The sequence below is a fragment of the Pelophylax lessonae genome (genome assembly GCF_965119305.1).
Source record: "Pelophylax lessonae genome assembly, chromosome: 9".
NCBI lineage: Eukaryota > Metazoa > Chordata > Amphibia > Anura > Ranidae > Pelophylax > Pelophylax lessonae.
The window spans coordinates 37,279,248-37,300,590 of record NC_138776.1 but is presented as its reverse complement, the minus strand read 5'-3'; the positions used below and the strand labels follow the sequence as shown (position 1 = coordinate 37,300,590).

Genomic DNA, 21,343 nt, shown 5'->3' with positions numbered 1-21,343 from the left:
ATAGTGTCTGTAAATCTAGGAGATCTCCGTTATTGTGGTTTATCAGAAAGGATAAAGAGAAAAAGGGAACAGGACAGTGGTTGGGATCTAGAAATCTTTTGCACTCATTCTATTTCCTCACTTACATCTAGAAGACTGAGGGGTGATTTACTAAAACTGGAGAGTGCAAAATCTGGTGCATCTCTGCAATTAAACCAATCAGCTTTCAGGTTTTATTGTCAAAGCTTAATTGAACAAGCTGCAGTTAGAAGCTGATTGGCTACCATGCACAGCTGCACCAGATTCTGAGTGCTCCAGTTTTGGTAAATCAACCCCCAAGTTTCAATACCTACAATGACTGCACTTCAGATATGGAAGGGCATCTCCCTAATGGTCACTGAGATCTTTTATTGGTTAGTGGTAGGGTGCCTGTAGCATATAGGTCAAATAGTAGCCTGGTACTGCATGGAGACTTAAGCCCCGTACACACGTAGCGATTGTCGGCTGAACGATCGTCCGTCTTTTGTCCGGAGCTGTACTGTCGGTTGAAAACTGCTAAAGACTGCATACGAATTTTGTCGGCCAACAACAGCTGACTGCAGAAGTGATGTCATATGATGGTTAACTTTCCGTGTGTTTTTTCTTCTCTGAGCATGCCCAGTCTTGCTCATCTGCTGTTTCTCGGCCGAATTCTGTACTGACTGAGGAACAATCGGCCGTTCTGGTGACGGCCAACAAAAATTTTAAAGCCTGCACACCAGATTCTGTTTGGCCGAAAAAGTCGCAGTCGGTTGTCGGAAGCATCATACTAACAAGCCGACAATCGGCCGATCGGACGTTGGCCGAAATATTTACGGCCGACAATCGCTATGTGTGTACGGGCCTTAAGTAGTGTTTTTGCAGCTCAGCCCATTGTGGCGTAGATGGTTCATGCAATTGTAGCTGCACCATCTGAGGTTCTCCAGCAGTAGGTAGACTGTTGTGGTCTTTGGGGGAATGTGGGTCCTTGGGGGGGCTTTGTCCAGGGGGTGAGGTTGGGTGTGGTCGTAGGGGTTGGGTTTCTATGGGATGGTGCGGGGTGGTGCAGTAGCCACAAATTGGTGTCAGTTCTCTATTTTCCTGTCTCTGTTTGGTTTTAAGTTAATTCTAAGGGACACCAATACTACTTAGGTAGGGCACTGCACGTTCTCAATTGTATGGGGAATCCCGGGACCATTCTTTTGCTTAGTATAGGGTGCCTGTCATTCAGGGTAAAGCTGGGTAGGACTATACAATCAATCTCCAGAGAGGATACTGTAGGGTCCAATCGGGTCCGCCTGAAAAACTGGTAGGGGGACCTGATTGGTCTGCCTGTGTAAATGGGACCTTAACGTTTAGATAACAGATTCCCAATGGATTCTTCAAAATGTCCCTATACCCCTTCACCAGACTCATCATCACCAAAAAGCAATATGACCCAAATAGTGGTCACCAATCAGGCTTTATTTAGTAGGGCATACGTGGTCTAGCCAAGTGTTAATCTGTTAGTACAAAAAAAGTAAAAAATGACAATAAATACAAAAAAATTCCATAACCTTCCACCAAATTAACCACTTGACCTCTGGAAGTTTTTACCCACCTTTGTGACATTCTTTGCTATTTAGCACTGTGCTCCTTGAATTGGTAATTGTGCAGTCATGCAATGCTGTACACAAATGCAATTTTTTTCACACAAATAGAGCTTTCTTTTATAGTATTTGATCACCACTGTTTTTTTTTTTTATTTTATAAATGAAAGATGACTGAAATGTTTTCTTTAAAAAAAAAAAAAGATACTTTCTACTTTTAATTAAAAAACATATCCAATAAAAAAAAAATCTAATTTCTTCAGAAATTTAGGCCAAAATGTATTGTGCTACATGTCTTTGGTAAAACAAATCTCAATAAGTGTATTGGGATTTGTGTGAAAGTTATAGTGTCTACAAACTATGATAGATATACTGGAATTAAGGCAGCTATAGACCCCCCTATTGTAATGGGGGTGATCAGTGACTTATACTGTGACTGTGATAGGGTGGCGGGCAATCTGCCTGGGAGGGTCACAAACTGACTGACACTGAGGCTGCTAGTGACATTAATACAGTAATCAGTGATAACACTATACACTGTCACTGTACTAATGACACTGGGTGGGAAAGGGTTATTATCAAGGGGAAATCAAGGGGTTACCTGTGTACCTAACACATGCAATGTGTGCTGCTTTTACTTACTGACCTGCCTGTTTTTTCTCCCTGCTTTTCAGGGAGCAGAAACAGCCAGACCGATGTTCCTATGTACACAGAGTTCTGTGTGTTTGTAAACACAGAACTCTGCGTGTGATTGGGCGCAGCTGATCAGCAGGTTTCGACCAAAATCACTGGGTGAAATCTGCTGTCTTTATTGTGCTGTGTCCAGTCACAGCACGGGTCAGCAGGGGGCACACGCATGCCCAGAAGACAGGCAGCGACTTACAGGTATGCAAATAACTTACATGTACAATGTCCGGCCTGCCTGTCTGTGCCTCCTGTCCACATTAAATCTACTGTGGGCGGGCGGCAAGTGGTTAAAAATGGCAGCGTTGTCAACTAAAACACTCAATGTCGACCGATCACACCACAGACATATCACACTGGTCATTGGTCAAAATCATCATTAGTCGTATTGGCTACCAAAAGATGTCAATACCTTTGTTCTCTTTACATATGTAACACGCTCCTAGGTAGGTGCTAAAAAAAGGATAGTTTTGCTCTGCCTGCTTATCAGGGGAGCCTGATCAGTAGTTAGGCCTGTTACATGTGTCCATGTGTGATTCACTTGGTCTGAGGGAGTGTCCCCACTGTATCCAATAGGGGAGCCTGTTGGACAGTGGAGGAAACCCAGCCAGTGACACACAGGCTTTTGTGGCTGTCCCAGAGGGTTGGCACAGAAGTGGTGCATCTTGGGATAGGTGATAAAAGCCAAGGGCACATGTGACAGGGTGTCTTTGGGCGGAAAAGCCAGGTCCCAGGAGGAGGGTGACGGCTGTCTCTCCTCCTGTCAGCAAGGAAGGTGGTCACAGGTGGTCGGCCTAGTGAGCCAGAGTGTGATGTTGAGCCAGGAGGTCCAGGATACTGACAGTGGAGCTAAAGGCAGAGTGACCTGAGGAAAAACAGTGTCCATGAGTACCAGGGAGCTTGCCGGGGGTCTGCCCAGGAAGGGGACCATTCCAGTGAGGAGTCAGTGGACAGGAGGTCAGCACACACAACCAGTGAGAAATGGGGTGCCAAGTTAGATCCTGAAGAGTAAAGAAAGAGTCCATGTTCTTCATCTTCACTTCAGTGGCAAGGTGAAGCAGTGGCCTTGCCGCATTCTGCAGTCAGTTGTCCTCAGAAATTGTGCATAGTTCAAGTTGGAGTATCCCACTCATCCCTTCTCCCATCCAAGTTCTAAAATAAAACACAAAAACCAAATCCCCTGGACTGCTCATTGTCTGAGCCGAGAACTTTTAATGTTGTGTATCTGCTTTCAGTTGCTAATGGTAACCCAGGGGAACCCAAGAAGTGTAATTCTCAGCAGCTCCCTAGGGGGCAGTGCTACACATATGTATAGCTAGGTACAGAACAACAGAAAGAAAATTCTAAGAAATTTTCTAAGGATTTTATCATATTTATTTATATAAAAGACGATAAGATACACAAGCTACCTACATCGAGTGAGATTGTCGCTGTTGTGAGAGTTTTGTGCAAACATGGGCTGAAGGTACACTAACTGACAATGTTATTCCCATATTACTGCGCACATCAAGTCAATTCCTCCACTTCAGGTTCAAAAATGAAGAAAATTCTGTTTCATTTTTTTCTTTCTTTTTTTTTTTTTTTTTTATTATCCAGAGATCCAGCCCCATACCTCCATAACTTGGTTCCTGTACCCCCAAGCGCTATGGATATACCTGATTAAGTACCCCTGCTGTAGGATTATGCAATTGGCTGGTTGGTCTTATTCTAATTTCTTATCTTGCAGCCTGTGTGCAGAGGGTAAAAAAATATCTCATCAAAAAATTGGGCGAAGACTGGATCTTCCTGGTTCTGCTGGGTCTTGTGATGGCGCTGGTCAGCTGGAGCATGGACTACGCCAGTGCAAAGAGCTTACAAGGTAACTTACTGGGACATATAGTCTTGGTAAATATTCATAACTAATACAATGTTTAATGTGTATGCTTTGCAGTCATATATGGTCTCAATTGCTCATTACATATGCATCAGGTGCTTTTGGGTAGATCTGCTGGCTCTTGTCAAATGACTATCCGGTACATTTTCTTTTTTCATGCTGCAGCATACGTGGGCAAGGCTGCAGCGAGCTCAGAGATGAGGAACACTCTAGTCTACATTTTAACAGGTTAAGATTCAGGACGGTAAAGGACACAAAGGGCGCCACTATGTAAAATGCTTTATTTATGCACTATTAAAAACAGCTTTATTAAGGCAGCCAAATGTGCACTCCCATAAATCCACAAAGGGAGCGCTTGTAATTACGGTAGCAATCCTGCTTGGTGTGTGGACGATCCATCTACAGATGCTACTGTAATTACAAGCTCTCCCTTCGTGGATTTATGTGGCTGCACATTTGACTGCCTTATAAAAGCTGTTTTTAATACTGCACTTAGTGGCGCCCCTTGTGCCCTTTAGATCCGGTTCACACTGAGGCGACATGACTCCTTACTACTTCGGGGGCGACTTGTGAATTACTATGCACCACGACTTCGGAGCGACATGCAGGGACTTCACATAATGGAAGTCTATGCATGTCGCTCCGAGGTCGCCCCGAAGTAGTACAGGACCCTTTTTCTAAGTCGGAGCGACTTGTGTCGCTCCTATTAGAACGGGTGCTGTAGCGGTCAATGGACCGCGAGGGAGCGCGACTTGTCAGGCTGACAAATCGTCTGACAAGTCGCGCTAATGTGAACTGACTCTTACTGTGTTTTCAGAGATCCGTTCCTGTCTCTTGGTGGAGCTGCCTGCTTTGCGCTAGAAGTTTTATTATGGAGTATTTTTACTACAGTGGAAAACTATGAACTTATTTAGCCCCCTTCAATACATAAGGACTTATTATGGAGTTACTTGCTTATCTACATCTGCGATTGCCTATATACTTTGTGGTCAATCTAAATAAAAGGAATAGGGAATTTGATGAGTTTGGTATCTTTGTGAATAAGGCACATCTAATAATGCAAAAAGGGGGAACAATATACCCCCGGACATTATCCCCCGGGCAATATCCCCCCGGAAAACATCCCCCTGGACATAATCCCCCCCCTGGACAACATACCCCCGGATAATATCCCCCCGAGACAACATCCCCCCAAGACAACATCCCCCGGGCAATATCCCCCGGGACAATATACCCCCCGGAAAACATCCCCCTGGACATAATCCCCCCTGGACAACATCCCCCCGGATAATATCCCCCCGGGACAACATCCCCCGGGCAATATCCCCCCGGAAAACATCCCCCTGGACATAGGGTTAGAGGGGGGATATTGTCTACGGGGATATTGTCCAGGGAGGATATTGTCCAGGGGATGTTGTCCAGGGGGGATGTTTCCCGGGGGATATTGTCCTGGGGGATAATGTCCGGGGGGATATTGTCCTATAATCGTTATTCTGTGCTAACTATACCAAGATTTGTATAAAAATGATAATAAATGTATAAGGTGAGTCCCAAGTGAAGGAGTGAGATTGACTGTCCAAGGTGATGTATGTGATCAAAGAAGCTGATAGATCCCAACACCTTCAGAATTAGGAATCAATATGCGCTCACCAGAGGTTGTAGACCCAAATTACCCTATAGCAAATGGGTCAGATAAGGCTCACGTGCTATGTCATAGGTCACCCCGGCTTAGGCTGCATCCATGAATGTTCCAGTATATGGCTATAAGATGAAGATGAGGAAGGTGGAATCCCCCAATAAACCAGTGACATATAGGGATAAGCCAAATGACACAAACATAGTGTAAATCCGCTAAAAAAACTATTTATTAAAAAGGAAATGCACTTACAATCATCCTATGGTAACAACACATGTAATGAGGTTGGCATAGTTCTGACGCATTTCATCATACCTGACTTTCTCAAAGGGTATTGCGTTTACAATCGCTTGATTTATTCTCCCTGGAGAAGAGACGCCTGAGAGGGGACATGATAGCAATTTTCAAATACCTCAATGGTGATCTCAGCATAAAAAAAACGCTATTCAGTCACAAGGATTGCATGAGGACTCGAGGACATACAATGCGATTAGAGAAGTGTTTTAACCTCAGGCAACGTAGGGGGTTCTTCACTGTTAGGGCTACAAGACTGTGGAATTCTCTACCACAGGAGGTAGTTACTGCAGGAAGTATGGTGGCTTTCAAAAGACTCTTGGACGTACATCTCAAGGATCAGAACATTCAGGGGTATGTGATATGATTACGGCCACACACACCTACACAGGTTGAACTGGATGGACTACTGTCTTTATTCAACCTCAGCTACTATGTAACTATATGTAACCATTTGCTATAAGGTAATTTGGGTCTACAACCTCTGGTGAGCGCGTATTGATTCCTCATTTCTGAAGGTGTTGGGATCTATCAGCTTCTTTGATCACATGCATCACCTTGGACAGTCAATCTCGCTCCTTCACTTGGGACTCACCTTATTCATATATTATCATTTTTATACAAATCATTTAATGTATATTTTATGGACTATATATACATTTTTCTAGCGCTGCACTATATATATATATATTGTTTTCACATCTATTAATGAATACTAGAGAAGGTAGATTTTGTCACCTCAGTGAGGTTATATGCTGCACCTTTGGATTTGACTACAATGCAGCTTTAGTGGAAACTTGCAATTTACCCATTTAGGAGGTGAGGTCATGTACTTATTTTCAACTCCCTCCTGATTTACCTTGATCTACCTCAGCAGCCCAGAGAATACTGGGTAATTCTGGGTATGGAGGAACATTTCCCACAATGTAGCACCGGGGTGCTCAAAATTTTGGAGAGCGAGGACCACTTAAGTGATTTGGTAACCGGTCGTGGGTCACATTGAAGTGAAATGTGCATACGAGTCCCCCCCCCCCCCCCCCCAGGTGGGATTATTTAGGGCATGAATCAAAAACAGTTTAAAAGCCGTACAGATTTTATTACATGTATTTTACATAGAAAAAGTATATAAAAACATTTAAAAACAATGCAGTTATAATTAATTGTTGTACATATTAATGTAATATGTAGCCCTATACCCCTGAAGAAGATTTTTCAAAACGCGTTGGGTTATCTCTGTTACCAACAGTCTAATCAGGCTACATTTGTAGAACAATTAATTATTATTATTATTATTATTATACAGGATTTATATAGCGCCAACAGTTTGCTCAGCGCTTAACAAAATGAGGGCAGACATTACAGTTACAATACAATTTGGAACAAAAGGAATCAGAGGGCCATGCTCGTTAGAGCTTACAATCTAAAAGGGAGGGTCAATTGATACAAAAGTTAATAGCTGTGGGGGATGAGCCGATGGAGAAAGTGAAACGCTGTATTAGTTAGTACCCGGATTGGCTTCTTTAACCACTTTACCACCGGAGGATTTTGCTGTCTTACGTCTGGGCCACTTTTTGCGATTCGGCACTGTGCCACTTTAACTGACAATTGCGCGGTCGTGCGATGCCGTACCCAAACAAAATGTACGTTCTTTTTTTCCCACAAACAGAGCTTTCTTTTGGTGGTATTTGATCACCTGTGCGATTTTTTACTTTTTGCGCTATAAACAAAAAAAGAGCGACAATTTTGAAAAAATAACAATATTTTTCACATTTTTTATATGAAATTCCCCCCCAAAAAAATGTAAAAATCAAGATTTTTTTAAATTTTTGGCCAATTTGTTTATTGCAACCTATGTTTGGTTAAAAAAAATCACAATAAGCGTATTTTGATTGGTTTGCGCAAAAGTTATTGCGTTTACTAACTAAGGGAAAGATTTCTGTCATTTTTGTTGTTTGTTTTTTTTAACGAGTAATGGCGGCGATCTGCGATTTTTTTTGCGGGACTGCGACATTGCGGCGGACAGATCAGACCCTTGACTGATATTTTTGACACTTTTGGGGGTACCAGTGACATTACTGCAGTAATCAGTGCTATACATATGCACTGTTACTGTAAAAATGACACTGGGAGGGAAGGGGTTAATTTTATTGGAGAGGAAGGGGTTAATGTATGCCTGGTGCTTACTGACATGTGTGGGGGGAGGTGACTGAGTGACACAAGGAAAGATCGCAGGTTCAGCTATGCTGAATCCTGCAATCTGACCCTGCCTGTCACTTAGGAGATCCGCCCGCTCTGTTTACACAAGCGGGCGGATCTCCACACTCGATTCCCCGACGATCGGGGAAGAGCAGCGGTGATCGCCGCCTCTCCTCTCCTGGCCGGGCTCCCGCTGTGACTGAATACAGCGGGAGCGAGCCTCCGGCGGCGCCGAGAAAGAGGAGTGTCTGGCGACGTAGGTCTACGTCGCCAGACGATAACGAACCACTTTGCCACAGTAGAGCTCTAGTGAGCAGACGGCAAGTGGTTAAAGAGAAGGGTTTTCAGGGATCGTTTAAAGATGGATAGATTATGGGACAGTCGGACAGATTGGGGTAGAGAGTTCCAAAGAATGGGAGAAGCTCTGGAGAAATCCTGGAGGCGACCATGGGAAGAGGTGACAAGGGAGCTAGAGAGCAGGAGGTCTTGGGAGGACCGAAGAGAGCGGCTTGGTTGATATTTTGAGATCAGGTTAGTGATGTAGCTGGGGGAAAGGTTTTGGATGGCTTTGTAAACTATTGTTAGCACTTTGAATTGTATTCGTTGGGTGAGTGGAAGCCAGTGAAGGGATTGGCAGAGAGGGTTGGAGGACACTGAATGGTTGGTAAGGTGGATAAGTCTTGCAGCTGCATTCATTATGGATTGAAGGGGGGATAATCTATGTAAGGGTAATCCAATGAGGAGGGAGTTGCAATAGTCGAGGCGAGAGATAACCAGGGCGTGAATTAAAAGCTAGGTTGTGTCGTTGGTTAAAAAGGGGCGTATTCTACCGATGTTGCGGAGGTTGAGGTGGCATGATTTGGACAGGGATTGGATGTGAGCCTGAAAGGACAGTGCAGAGTACAGGGTTACCCCTAGCACCCTGGCATGTGTGGAAGGACTGATAGTTGTTCCATTGATCTTGACAGAGAATTCCGGGGAAGGAGCACGTTGAGGAGTAAATATTATGAGCTCGGTTTTAGATAGATTCAGTTATAGGAAGTGGTGAGACATCCAGGCTGATATGTCTGTTAGTAGATCAGTGATGCGGGAGGAGACTGATGGGGTGAGCTGAGGGGTAGAGAGGTAGATTTGGGTGTCATCAGCATAGAAGTGGTAGTGGAAGCCATGGGAGGCTATTAGCTGACCCAGGGAGGAGGTATAGATTGAGAATAGTAGCGGTCCAAGGACAGAACCTTGGGGGACCCCAACAGTAAGATGAGTTGCAGGGGAGTAAGTGGAATTGTAACCGCGTTGTTTTTAAATGTTTGTATATACTTTTTCTATGTAAAATACATGTAATAAAATCTTTACGGCTTTAAAACTGTTTTTGATTCATGCCCTAAAAAAATCCCACCTGAGGGTGACTTGTACGCACACTTCGGACTATAAGGATGTGGGCATTATTCCCACATTTCAGCAGTCGTTTGAAATTTATTGAAATGAAATGGTTCCGAAATTTTGAATTTTTTTTATTTTGAATAGCATAATGAACATTTTCCTCCTGCAGCCCACTGAATGCCGGCAGAAGGGAGAGGAGGAGAAGCCGGTATCAATCCGCCTGGGACAGGAGCTGGTGCTACAGAAGAAGCATCCGCTTATGTGGTTCCTGCTCTCTGCACAGCCACCTGTTTCCTCTGCTGCCAACTCAATGCACTGTGATGCTCTGGGATGGCAGGCCAGCAATCCCAGATCCCGATTAACGGGTTGCCGGCCCGGGGCATGCGCTTCCCTGGTTTGGGGTTTGAGGGTCACATGAGAGCACCCCTGATGTAGCACCTAGCCAGCCAATCACCAGGCTCCAGCATGGTCATGTAGGAAAGAGGGAACCTGTAGAGCCTTTGTACAATTCAACTGTGTCTCTGTGAAGCTTCCTATTTGCCAAGGTCAACGTTAAAGAAGTTTTATAGGTTATCCAAGCCAACTCTTCAGATGTTCTTCAGTGCAGTTAGAACTGAAGAAGAGGCTTGGAAAAGGTACGAAACATCTTTAATATTATGAACAAACTACTGCTATTCAACTTACTCAGGACTTCCCTTCCTAACCAATGGATCCACAAAGTCTGCCACACATTATAAAGATACAGAAAGGAGCACCAAACCAAAAACTGCATAAAAGATTCCAAAAAAGCTTTTGTGGATAAAAAAGTAATATAAAAAAGGTTATACAACTTTATCAACAATTTTTTAAAATTGTTTTTCAGCAATTTAAATGACCTTGGTCAGGTTTTGGTCAGGTGCTTCTTTCGTATTTCTATGGTTTGAGGTACTGCTTGGTGTCCATGAAGGGAATCCTTGCTGGAAGGGAGTTGCCTTCGCCAGAGCTAATAAAGAGGAACTGCAGTCTGCTCACATAATTTGTAATAAAAACATATTTGCCATTCTGAAGCTTCCCTACATCCACTTTGCATAATATTTTATATATACCGTGGTTCTGTACTTGCCAAATATGCTGCAGAATTTGCAGAAATCTCCCTCCACTAAATCTGGCTGCAGCCATTTTAACTGTGGGCAGGTGAAGCTGCTGCCTGTGCACTTCATGGATTTACACAGACACACAGAGACACATATATACACACATATATACAGACACACTCACACACATATATATATATATATATATACACACACACAGTATATATATATACATACACACTTACACCACTGCTTGCCTGCACATTTCTCCTCGCTTGATGGATCCTTATGGATCTCTGCAGTCTCCTGTTATCTCCACCCTCATCCAGCCCCTTCCCGGCTTTGCAGCTCTCATTGGCTCTCCTATGACTCATCCCTCCCTCCCTTGCTGGCAAACTCTCAAAAGAGTGAGAGAGAGAGAGCTGTGCATGATGTCATTAGCCTAGGCTTTTTACCAGACAAGAAAGAGGAAGTGGGCTGTATAAGGAATTTACTGGAAAAAAAAAATGTTTTACTATCCAAAGTTAAAAAAACAAGGGCAAAGGATTTAATAGATGGAATAATGAAAAAATGACTGAAGGTCCGCTTTAAGCTTGTTTGAAGTTTTCCTTTATCTGACTACCTATTCAAGTCTAAAAGTTTCCAGCATCTCTTTCAGCATGTTGTTCTAGCGATATAGCTTAAGGACACTGCTGGGCTTTGCTTCTAGAAAGCCTAGCATAACTGCAGACACAATATCATGGTAAAGGCTTATTTGTAAAATAAAGTAATCAAATAAACATAAAAGCATTTATAAAGTTGCCAACTGAAAGCCTAATGCTGGCCATACACGCACAGAATTTCGGCTGTTTGCAGACTGAACGATTATTCGTCAGTCGAAAGCGAATTGGCCACTAACTTACAGAAAAAAACTCTTTCACATAATCGTTTCCATGTTAATAATGATCGTTCGATAACATGCACAATATGAGTCTGAATATTTTTGTTTCAATTTTACCATACATGTAACAACTTTTGTAGAAACAATAAAAGTTTTCGCCATAGGTGTGCGCAGCCTATGGCATTAGGGTGTGCACCCCAAAGTTTAAATACACATGCATGTGTTTGCCTACATGTACATGGCCCGATACATTACTCTCCCTACTGGCAAAGTGAAATAGAAGTGTGTGGCACTTCTCTTATGGCAGAGCAGGTCCAAGGGAGATCTTTCCCATCTCCTCACTGGCAAACAGAGCGATAATGCTAATGTGCCCTAGGTGATTAGGGTGTGCCCAGGCACACCCGGCACACCCTGTGCGCACGCCTATGGTTTTCGCTATGGATCTATCGACATTAGCCGGGCACACGATCGAAATCATCAGTAAACTTGTGTTCACTAACGGCCCGATTTTCGAACGATCTTTCCTAAAACTACCATTTTCGGCCGAAATTCTGTACGTGTATGGCCAGCATTACTCCAGGAAATGTAACAGCCCCCCCGCGTTACAAGGGTTAATTGCTCATTTAGGTCTTAGGGACATAGAAGGGACATAGAAGATCTACTTACCTGACCGTTTCGTTTCCTCCTCCGTGTTGCTAGACCGGTCCCTACAGTGTTTTCTGCCCCATGCTCCAGTGGTCTGAAGTCCTGAAATCATCAGGTCCAAAGCCCTGCATTGGACGTGGTAACGCAGAGGGACAGTCCACTGCTGCAGAGTGGGGAGAGCGCCATCTGCTGAGGGAGCAGGGAATCAGGTAGGTTAAAGTGGAAAAACTCTACCCTAGACTAGTTAAAGAGGAAGTAAACCCTCCTCTACAACTTGTACCTATAGGCAAGCCTATGATAAGGCTTACCTATAGGTACTGTAAATATCTCCTAAACATGTACCGTTTAGGAGATATTTACCTTACATGTCGCCAGTGACGTCACTGGCGCATGCGCTCTGAAGGAACGGCCGATCGTGCCGTTCCTTCAGAGCCCCGTGCCGTGACTGTCGGCTCCCGCGCGCGTGCGCGGGAGTGACGTCACCGCGGCTCCGGCCAATCAGATGGCCGGATGCCGCGATCCCGGAAGACGGGCGACTAGACATGTCGCCCGTCATAGAGGTGAGTGAGCGGCACGGCGGGGGCTCGTTCTGAGGTAAGTATTGCATAATGAGCTAATATGCGATGCATACTAGCTCATTATGTCTTTCTTTTGCAGGGTGTAAAAAAAAAAAAAAAAAACTCAAACGAGTTTACAACCTCTTTAATCCTTGCAGGACAGGTCCAGCCCCGCCGTAATGGATCATTTTTAAGCTTCCCAAAATTGGGTATTAAATAAAATTGAGCAAAGACCAGTTTTTCTTGTATGTGTGGTCTTGTATGTTTTTTCAATACTGTCTTCTATTTTCCATGTCCTTAGCCTACAAATGGATGTATCAAGAAGCGGCCGTACATAACGTTTGGTACCAGTATATGGCCTGGGTGTCGTTTCCGCTGGTCCTTATATTGTTTGCTGCTGTTTTCTGTCACTTAGTATCTCCACAGGCCATAGGTAAGTGGTTTTCGCTATTTATTCCCAATGTTTCATGTATTATCACAGCATTGTAGCAGACTGTTACAGAGTTTGTGTTCATAAATGAGGGGGCTTTGCCACAGAGAGTATACGGAACCCACAGTGCCTTGTGGTGGCATTCATTATGAAGGCACCCCAATACATCTAGGGATTAAAATGGTAGTAAACTCTTGTAACAAAAAAAAAAATCTTCCTCCTGCAAGGCAACATCATAATGTGCTAGTATGCCCCGCATACTAACGTATTATGAAATATTTACCCTAGAACGAAGCCCACTGCTGCAAAGGCTTCCATCTTCACCCGGTCTTCCTTCCGGGTTTGAGAACTCCGGCCGCCTGAATGGACGAGCCATGATGACGTCACTCCTGTGACGTCATCCTTTTAGGCCACCTAAATCTACCTCCACTAAATCTGGGATTTTCGGATGCAGCACACAGCTCTGAAGGAACGGCGCTAGTATGCCCCGCATACTAACGCATTATGAAAGATTTACCCTAGAACGTAGCCCACTGCTGCGAAGGCTTCCATCTTCTCCTGGTCTTCCTTCCAGGTTTGAGATCTCCGGCCGCCTGAATGGACGAGCCGTGATGACGTCACTCCCGTGCCACACATGGGATTTTCGGATGCAGCACACAGCACTGAAGGAACGGCAAAGGTATGCTGTTCCTTCAGAGCGCATGCGCCGATTATGTTACTGGCTGCTGCTGGCTAGAACATCTCCTAAACAATACATGTGTAGGAGATATTCATTTTTACCTACAGGTAAACTTTATTATAAGCTTACTGGTAGGTAAAAAAATAGAGTTTACTACCACTTTAAGTGTTTTGTATGAAGAGAAAGTGTAAGCACACCTCACACAGTACGTACCTGCCATTTGTAATTCTATTCACCCATTTTCCCAATCCAGTCATCCCATTAGTAAGCACAGCTTGATTCTGACCTCACTTTTCTCTATGGCAGTTAAAGCAGTACAGCTTGGTCAAGGACCTTGTGATTGGATAGCATAGGAGAAGGAGCACACTGAGGAACCCTCCCCTTTGCTCTTCCCTTCAATCATCCAGCCCCCTGTGCATTATGAAATGCAGTAAAGCTTGATAGGCTTATGGTAGTGACTCTCTCAGTCTGAGCCCTGCTGTAAAAGATGATAATATATCACCCTCTTGACCCTCAATGGCATATTAGGAACTTCAGAGGCTAGAGGGATAGCATTTCACCCTAGGGTCAGATGCTTGGCAGTAGCAGAGTAATGAGTACAGAAGGGCACCAGTCACTTTTTATAGCAAACTTTGAGTTTAATAGCTCTAACTCAAACTCCTGGGAGATGGGGTTAGGTTACAGGATACTCATGGATGTGGCAGAATCCAGAAAAAGGACAAAAAAGTATCTACAGCCTCCACAGATAAAGGACCTTTAGGCCAATCCATAATTCTGTGAATTCAGCATTTGGCGGCATAGTACTGAACAGTTCAGCTACCAACTCCTTGGGTTGTGGTCACCATACTTCAGTCAAGGACCTAGCTTCTACCCAGCTTCACTTAGGTTGAAGTTCCTCCATGGTACTTTGATTCCCTTTGCTTAACACGTTAGGTCCCAATCTCAAGTCTCTTTGTAGACACGTTGTCACTCTATCCAGGGACAAGGCCCAAGAAGAACAAAAAATTACTTACAGCCTCCATTGACAGAGGGCCTTGAGGTCAGTTTGGAGTTCTGTGAATTCAGCTCCTGGTTTCAAAGTAACAGATTGCTTAACTACCATAACGTACTTCAGTCAAGGACCAAGCTTCCACCTAGCTTCTTCGGGAACCAGACTTCGGTTGAAGTTCTTCTATGGTACTTCAATCCACATTGCTCAGCACTTTAGGCCTCAATCCCAGGCCTCTCTGCAGACACATGCTCACCCTCTCCAGGCAGCAGGCCCAAGAGTGAAGCCAAACAACTTTGTCTCTTTTCCAAGGAGGGGGTCCAGTGGAAGACTGACTTACCAAGATCACTGCCAAATATTTATATGTAGCACAGACCCAGGACCTGTCTGGCTGATTGGTCCCAGTTTCCATTCCCTGATAGGCACACAGTAGCCAGGCACACGGCAGTCACTTGAGGCAGAGAACAGGCTGTACATGTCTTTTTGCAGTTTAATTTTGCTAATAGAACCTGGGTAGGGTAAGGGTGAGCCTTGGGAAACTCAAAGAAAACTTTAAACGGTAGATGAGGACTCCATGGCTGATCTGCTCCTTTAGGGTGAAAGTACCCCCTTTAAAGTGAGGGATAAATTGGTACCAAACAGGAACTTCTGGAGAGGAGTATAGTCCCAGATGCACTGAGAAAAAGGGCTCCCAAATTAAGGAATGTCCAAAAGTCTGGTACTTACTGTGTCGTGAATACTGAATACCTGCAGTATCAGTTTCGGTACTTGATTTGCCTGTGTCCTGGATCCTCAGATGAGATTTCTGTATATATTCAGGGGTCTAGGCCAGAGGTCCTTCAGCCTAAGCAGGAGCTTTGACACCAAAAAGAATTCTTGCAGGTGCAGGCATTCTCCCGTGGAAGCCACAGCCCTTAAGCTAGGTTTTACTCCCCAAGGAACAAGAGACTTCTGTTCTGGGTCCCAACCTATTTATACCCCTCTCAGTCCCCTGCTGGTCACTCACTCCCCTGACCAGGGATTGGCTGAAGAGGCATTAATATGCAGGCCAGTTTCTATGCGCTTCGATCTACTATATCCCAGAGCTCAGTGGGATTCAGGGGAAAGTAACCAAGCCTTCACCAGAAGAACCCAGAAAAGACACTATTACATGATTGTTGCTCTCCTTGGCTACAGGGAGGCCCAAAAACTAAATTTAACATAAGTAGCCTACTGGGGCACTACATACACTATCTCCCAGCCTGCACTTCCAGCAAGAAACCTACAGTTTGCATTGTGGTTGGTGAGCTCTCACTGTAATGTGTAAGTATGCACAGCACACTTACCCCCAACTGCAGAAAAGTTTGGCACTGAAATAAAGTCAAGATCTAAAAGTTTTACTGAAGTCCTATACCAGAAAATACCCTGAGTTTTGGAGGTGATCCGGCCCCATGTTATCCAGGTGACAGAAAGCACCCCATTGAAACATCGGTGTATTTTCTTTTATGGTGCTTCAGTAACACTTTTCTACCTGGACTATTGAAGTGCTGGCCTTTTCTGCAGTTTGATGTTTGCTATGATGTATGTTGAGGTTACAGATCTTCTTGCCACTTCATAAAATTCTACTGCTATACCTGTCACCACTTCTTAGTCCTGCAGGCCACCATCTCTGCCATCTCTTCTGCCACGTCTTAATCCTGCTAGCTGCCATCACTGCCACCGCTTCTTAGTCCTGCAAGCTGCCATCTCTGCCACCAATTCTTAGTCCTGCAAGCCACCATCTCTGTGACTGCTTCTAAGTCCTACAAGCCGCCATCTCTGCCTCTGCTTCTTAGTCTTGTAAGCCACCATCTCTGTGACTGCTTCTAAGTCCTACAAGCCGCCATCTCTGCCTCCGCTTCTTAGTCTTGTAAGCCACCATCTCTGCTGCCGTTTCTTAGTCCTGCAAGCCACAATCTCTGCTGCTGTTTCTTAGTCCTGCAAGCCACAATCTCTGCTGCCGTTTCTTAGTCCTGCAAGCCACCATCTCTGCCTACTTGTTAGTCCTGCAAGCCACCATCTCTGCTGTCGCTTCTTAGTCCTGCACATCACCATCTATGTGGCCGCTTCTAAGTCCTGCAAGCCATCATCCCTACCACCGCTTCTTAGTCCTTCAAGCTACCATCTCTGCTGTCATTCCTTATCCAGCAGGCCACCATCTCCGCTGACTCTTCTTAGTCCAGCAAGCCACCATCTCTGTTGCGGCTTCTTAGTTCTGCAAGCCACAATCTCTGCTGTCGTTTCTTAAGCTGGCCATACACTAGCCGAAATATTGGGCAAACTCGTTTTCGAAAAACTAAAAATCGACCGTGAGAGCAGACGATCGTGCCATCATGTAATGACTGAATTTCGAACGATAAACCGCTCAATAGACATAAATGAATCAGTTTTTCGTTCAGTTTTTCACATATGCCTAGTGCAAACAGGTCGGCCGAGAAACACATTAACCTTTTAATCTATTGCTCGTTTATTGTTCGGTTGGCAGATTTTCAAAACTGTTCCTTCGATTTTTTGGCTCTGAAAAGTTGAAACGATTTTCAATTTGTGCCCATTAACTGGACGAAAAACAAACTATCAGACCAAATGACAGATTTTTGAACGATCTTTTCGGCTAGTGTATGGCCAGCATTAGTCCTGCAAGCCACCATCTCTGCCTACTTTTTTGTCCTGAAAGTCATTGTCTCTGTTGCCACTTCTTAGTCCTGCAGGCCACCATTTCTGTTGTTGCTCCTTATCCAGCAAGCCACCATCTCTGTTGCCGCTTCTTAGTCCTGCAAGCCATAATCTCTGCTGTCGTTTCTTAGTCCTGCAAGCCACCATCTCTGCCTACTTGTTTGTCCAGCAAGCCATCATCTCTGTTGCCACTTCTTAGTCCTGCAAGCTACCATCTCTGCCTACCTGTTAGTCCTGCAAGCCATTGTCTCTGCTGTCACTTCCTGCAAGCCACCATCTCTTCTGCCACTTCTTAGTCCTGCAAGCCACCATATCTGTTACTGCTTCTTAGTTCTGCAAGCCACTATTTCTGTCAGAGCTTCTTAGTTCTGCAAGCCACCATTTATACTGCTTCATCTTAGTCCTGCACTCATCTTGCAAGTCGCCATCTCTGTTACTGCATCTTAGTCCTGCAAGCCACTATCTCTGCCACTGTATCTGAGTCCTGAAAGCTACCATCTCTTTTGCTGCTTCTTAGTCCTGCAAGCCTCCATCTCTGCCACCACTTCTTAGTCCTGCAAGCCACCATCTCTGCTGCCACTTCTTAGTTCTGCAAGCCACTACCTCTGTTGCTTCTAAGTCCTGCAGGCCGCCACCTCTGCTGTTATTTCCTAGTCCTGCAGGCCGCTATCTCTGCTGACGATTCTTAGTCCTGCAAGTCACCATCTCTGTTGCCGCTTCTAAGTCCTGCAAGCCACAATCTCTGCTGCCGTTTCTTAGTCCTGCAAGCCACAATCTCTGCTGTCGTTTCTTAGTCCTGCAAGCCACCATCTCTGCCTACTTGTTAGTCCTGCAAGCCACCATCTCTGCTGTCGCTTCTTAGTCCTGCACATCACCATCTATGTGGCCGCTTCTTAGTCCTGCAAGCCATCATCCCTACCACTGCTTCTTAGTCCTACAAGCCAACATCTCTGCCTTCATTCCTTATCCAGCAGGCCACCATCTCCACCGACTCTTCTTAGTTCTGCAAGCCACCATCTCTGTTGCGGCTTCTTAATTCTGCAAGCCACAATCTCTGCTGTCGTTTCTTAAGCTGGCCATACACTAGCAGAAATATCGGGCAAACTTGTTTTCAAAAAACGAAAAATCGACCGTGAGAGCAGACGATCGTGCCATCATGTAATGACTGAATTTCGAACGATAAATCGTTCAATGGACATAAATGAATCAGTTTTTCGTTCAGTTTGTCAGATATGCCTAGTGCAAACAGTTCGGCCGAGAAACACATTAACCTTTTAATCTATTGCTCGTTTATTGTTTGGTTGGAAGATTTTCAAAACTGTTCCTTCGATTTTTTGGCTCTGAAAAGTTGAAACGATTTTCAATTTGTGCCCATTAACTGGACGAAAAACAAACGATCAGACCAAATGACAGATTTTTGAACAATCTTTTCGGCTAGTGTTTGGCCAGCATTAGTCCTGCAAGCCATCATCTCTGCCTACTTGTTTGTCCTGAAAGTCATTGTCTCTGTTGCCACTTCTTAGTCCTGCAGGCCACCATTTCTGTTGTTGCTCCTTATCCAGCAAGCCACCATCTCTGTTGCCGCTTCTTAGTCCTGCAAGCCATAATCTCTGCTGTCGTTTCTTAGTCCTGCAAGCCACCATCTCTGCCTACTTGTTTGTCCAGCAAGCCATCATCTCTGTTGCCACTTCTTAGTCCTGCAAGCTACCATCTCTGCCTACCTGTTAGTCCTGCAAGCCATTGTCTCTGCTGTCACTTCCTGCAAGCCACCATCTCTTCTGCCACTTCTTAGTCCTGCAAGCCACCATATCTGTTACTGCTTCTTAGTTCTGCAAGCCACTATTTCTGTCAGAGCTTCTTAGTTCTGCAAGCCACCATTTATACTGCTTCATCTTAGTCCTTCACTCATCTTGCAAGTCGCCATCTCTGTTACTGCATCTTAGTCCTGCAAGCCACTATCTCTGCCACTGTATCTGAGTCCTGAAAGCTACCATCTCTTTTGCTGCTTCTTAGTCCTGCAAGCCTCCATCTCTGCCACCACTTCTTAGTCCTGCAAGCCACCATCTCTGCTGCCACTTCTTAGTTCTGCAAGCCACTATCTCTGTTGCTTCTTAGTCCTGCAGGCTGCCACCTCTGCTGTTATTTCCTAGTGCTGCAGGCCGCTATCTCTGCTGCCGATTCTTAGTCCTGCAAGTCACCATCTCTGCTGCCCCTTCTTAGTCCTGCAGGCAACCATTTCTACCAGAGCTTCTTAGTTCTGCAAGCCTCCATTTCTGCTGCTGAGTCTTAAACCCCGTACACACGCAACGATTATCGGCCGACCGATCGTCCGTCTTTTGTCCAGGGTTGTGTTTTGTTGGTTGGAATGTGCCTAGACTGCACACGTATTTTCTCGCCCAACAAAAATCTGCTTCTGAAGTGATGTCATGTGTTGGTTTGCTTTCTTTGTGTTCTTTCTTATCTGAGCATGCCCAGTCTTGCTTATAGAATTTTTCCCTGTCGAAATCTGTACTGACTGCACGAAAATCGGCCGTGTTTTGATGGCCAACAAAAATTTTATAGCCTGCACACCAGATGTTTTTCGGCCGAAAAGTCGGAGTCGGTTGTCGGAAGCATCATACTAACAATCCGAAAATCGGCAGATCGGACGTTGGACGAAAATTCCCTGCCAATTTTCGATGCGTGTGTACAAGGCTTTAGTCCTGCAAAACTCTTCTTCACCCACTGGATGGCTACTGAGGATGCAGCTTCTGCATATGTGCCTTGCAGTGCACACAGGATAAAAAAGATTACTAGGAGCCCTGGAAAAGTTTTTTGCAGAAGAGATGTTTCATGTTTCTAACTCCTGGGTTTCAGTAGAAGATTTATGGGGAAGCCAGGGAAAGCAAAATATAATCAAATTAAATCTCAATTTTAAGGGGCAAAACAGAGATAGCCATATAACACCTCATTATGTTTTCTCCAGGTAAAACAGTTTATTCCCATGATGCAAAAGCATACAGGTAGTTTAAATAGATTAATTAATTGCTCCTAGTGATTGCTGATATGACCATGGTAGAGACTCTAGATTGCAAGCTCCTTTGGTTTAAGGGACAGTTGTGATGGTGACTATGTATGTGTTGGTGATACAGTAAATAATAATGCTGGAAATAAATCACAGCCTTGATATCACTATGATGGGTTATCTGGGGGTGGGCAGTCATGGTAACAAGAGACCGTGTCAGCTGCTTTGGATGCTGAATGCATCACTCAGCTTCTGCCAGCGTGAGTCACACACACCTAAGAGGGGCTGCGTCCACCTTGTGGTCACTGCGTACCAGCCCGTCACCCGGCCTAACCTCCTCTTTGCTGCCAGCACACTAATGCTGATGAGTAATGCCAATGATACACAGCTATTAAAGGGGTTTCCAGTTTTAAATGAGAATCTGTACTCTGAGCAGGTGCTATGCTGTAGAGGAGGGATGCAGGGGAAATATGCAATGTCCACTATCCATGCTGAATTTTTTGTTTATTTTATATTATGGCAAATGTAACTGGGGAAGCTGAAACACACAAAGGTGGACAGGGGCACCCAAAACTGCTAGATGGACACGAAAAGTGTTGGAAATTTTGGCAGTGAGATCTCACTATTGTGCTTTATCATTCTAACATTCCCTCTCTCTCCCTATCCCTTTCTTCTCTAGTCTATATCTCTCTACTATTTCCCTCTCTCTCTCCCCCATATCTTTCTTCTCTCTTCTATTTCTCATTC

General features: G+C 44.6%; 1 protein-coding gene across 2 annotated transcripts in view; it reads left to right on the top strand.

The window, feature by feature from the left end:
• CLCN1 (chloride voltage-gated channel 1) overlaps positions 1 to 21,343 on the top strand; it is a 302,592-nt gene that overhangs the window by 149,956 nt on the left and 131,293 nt on the right. For both annotated transcript variants that reach the window (XM_082267331.1, XM_082267330.1), the window contains exons 3-4: positions 3,997 to 4,128; positions 13,106 to 13,237. In XM_082267331.1, the coding sequence (XP_082123457.1) occupies positions 3,997 to 4,128; positions 13,106 to 13,237 (264 nt within the window). The remainder of the gene's footprint in view (positions 1 to 3,996; positions 4,129 to 13,105; positions 13,238 to 21,343) is intronic.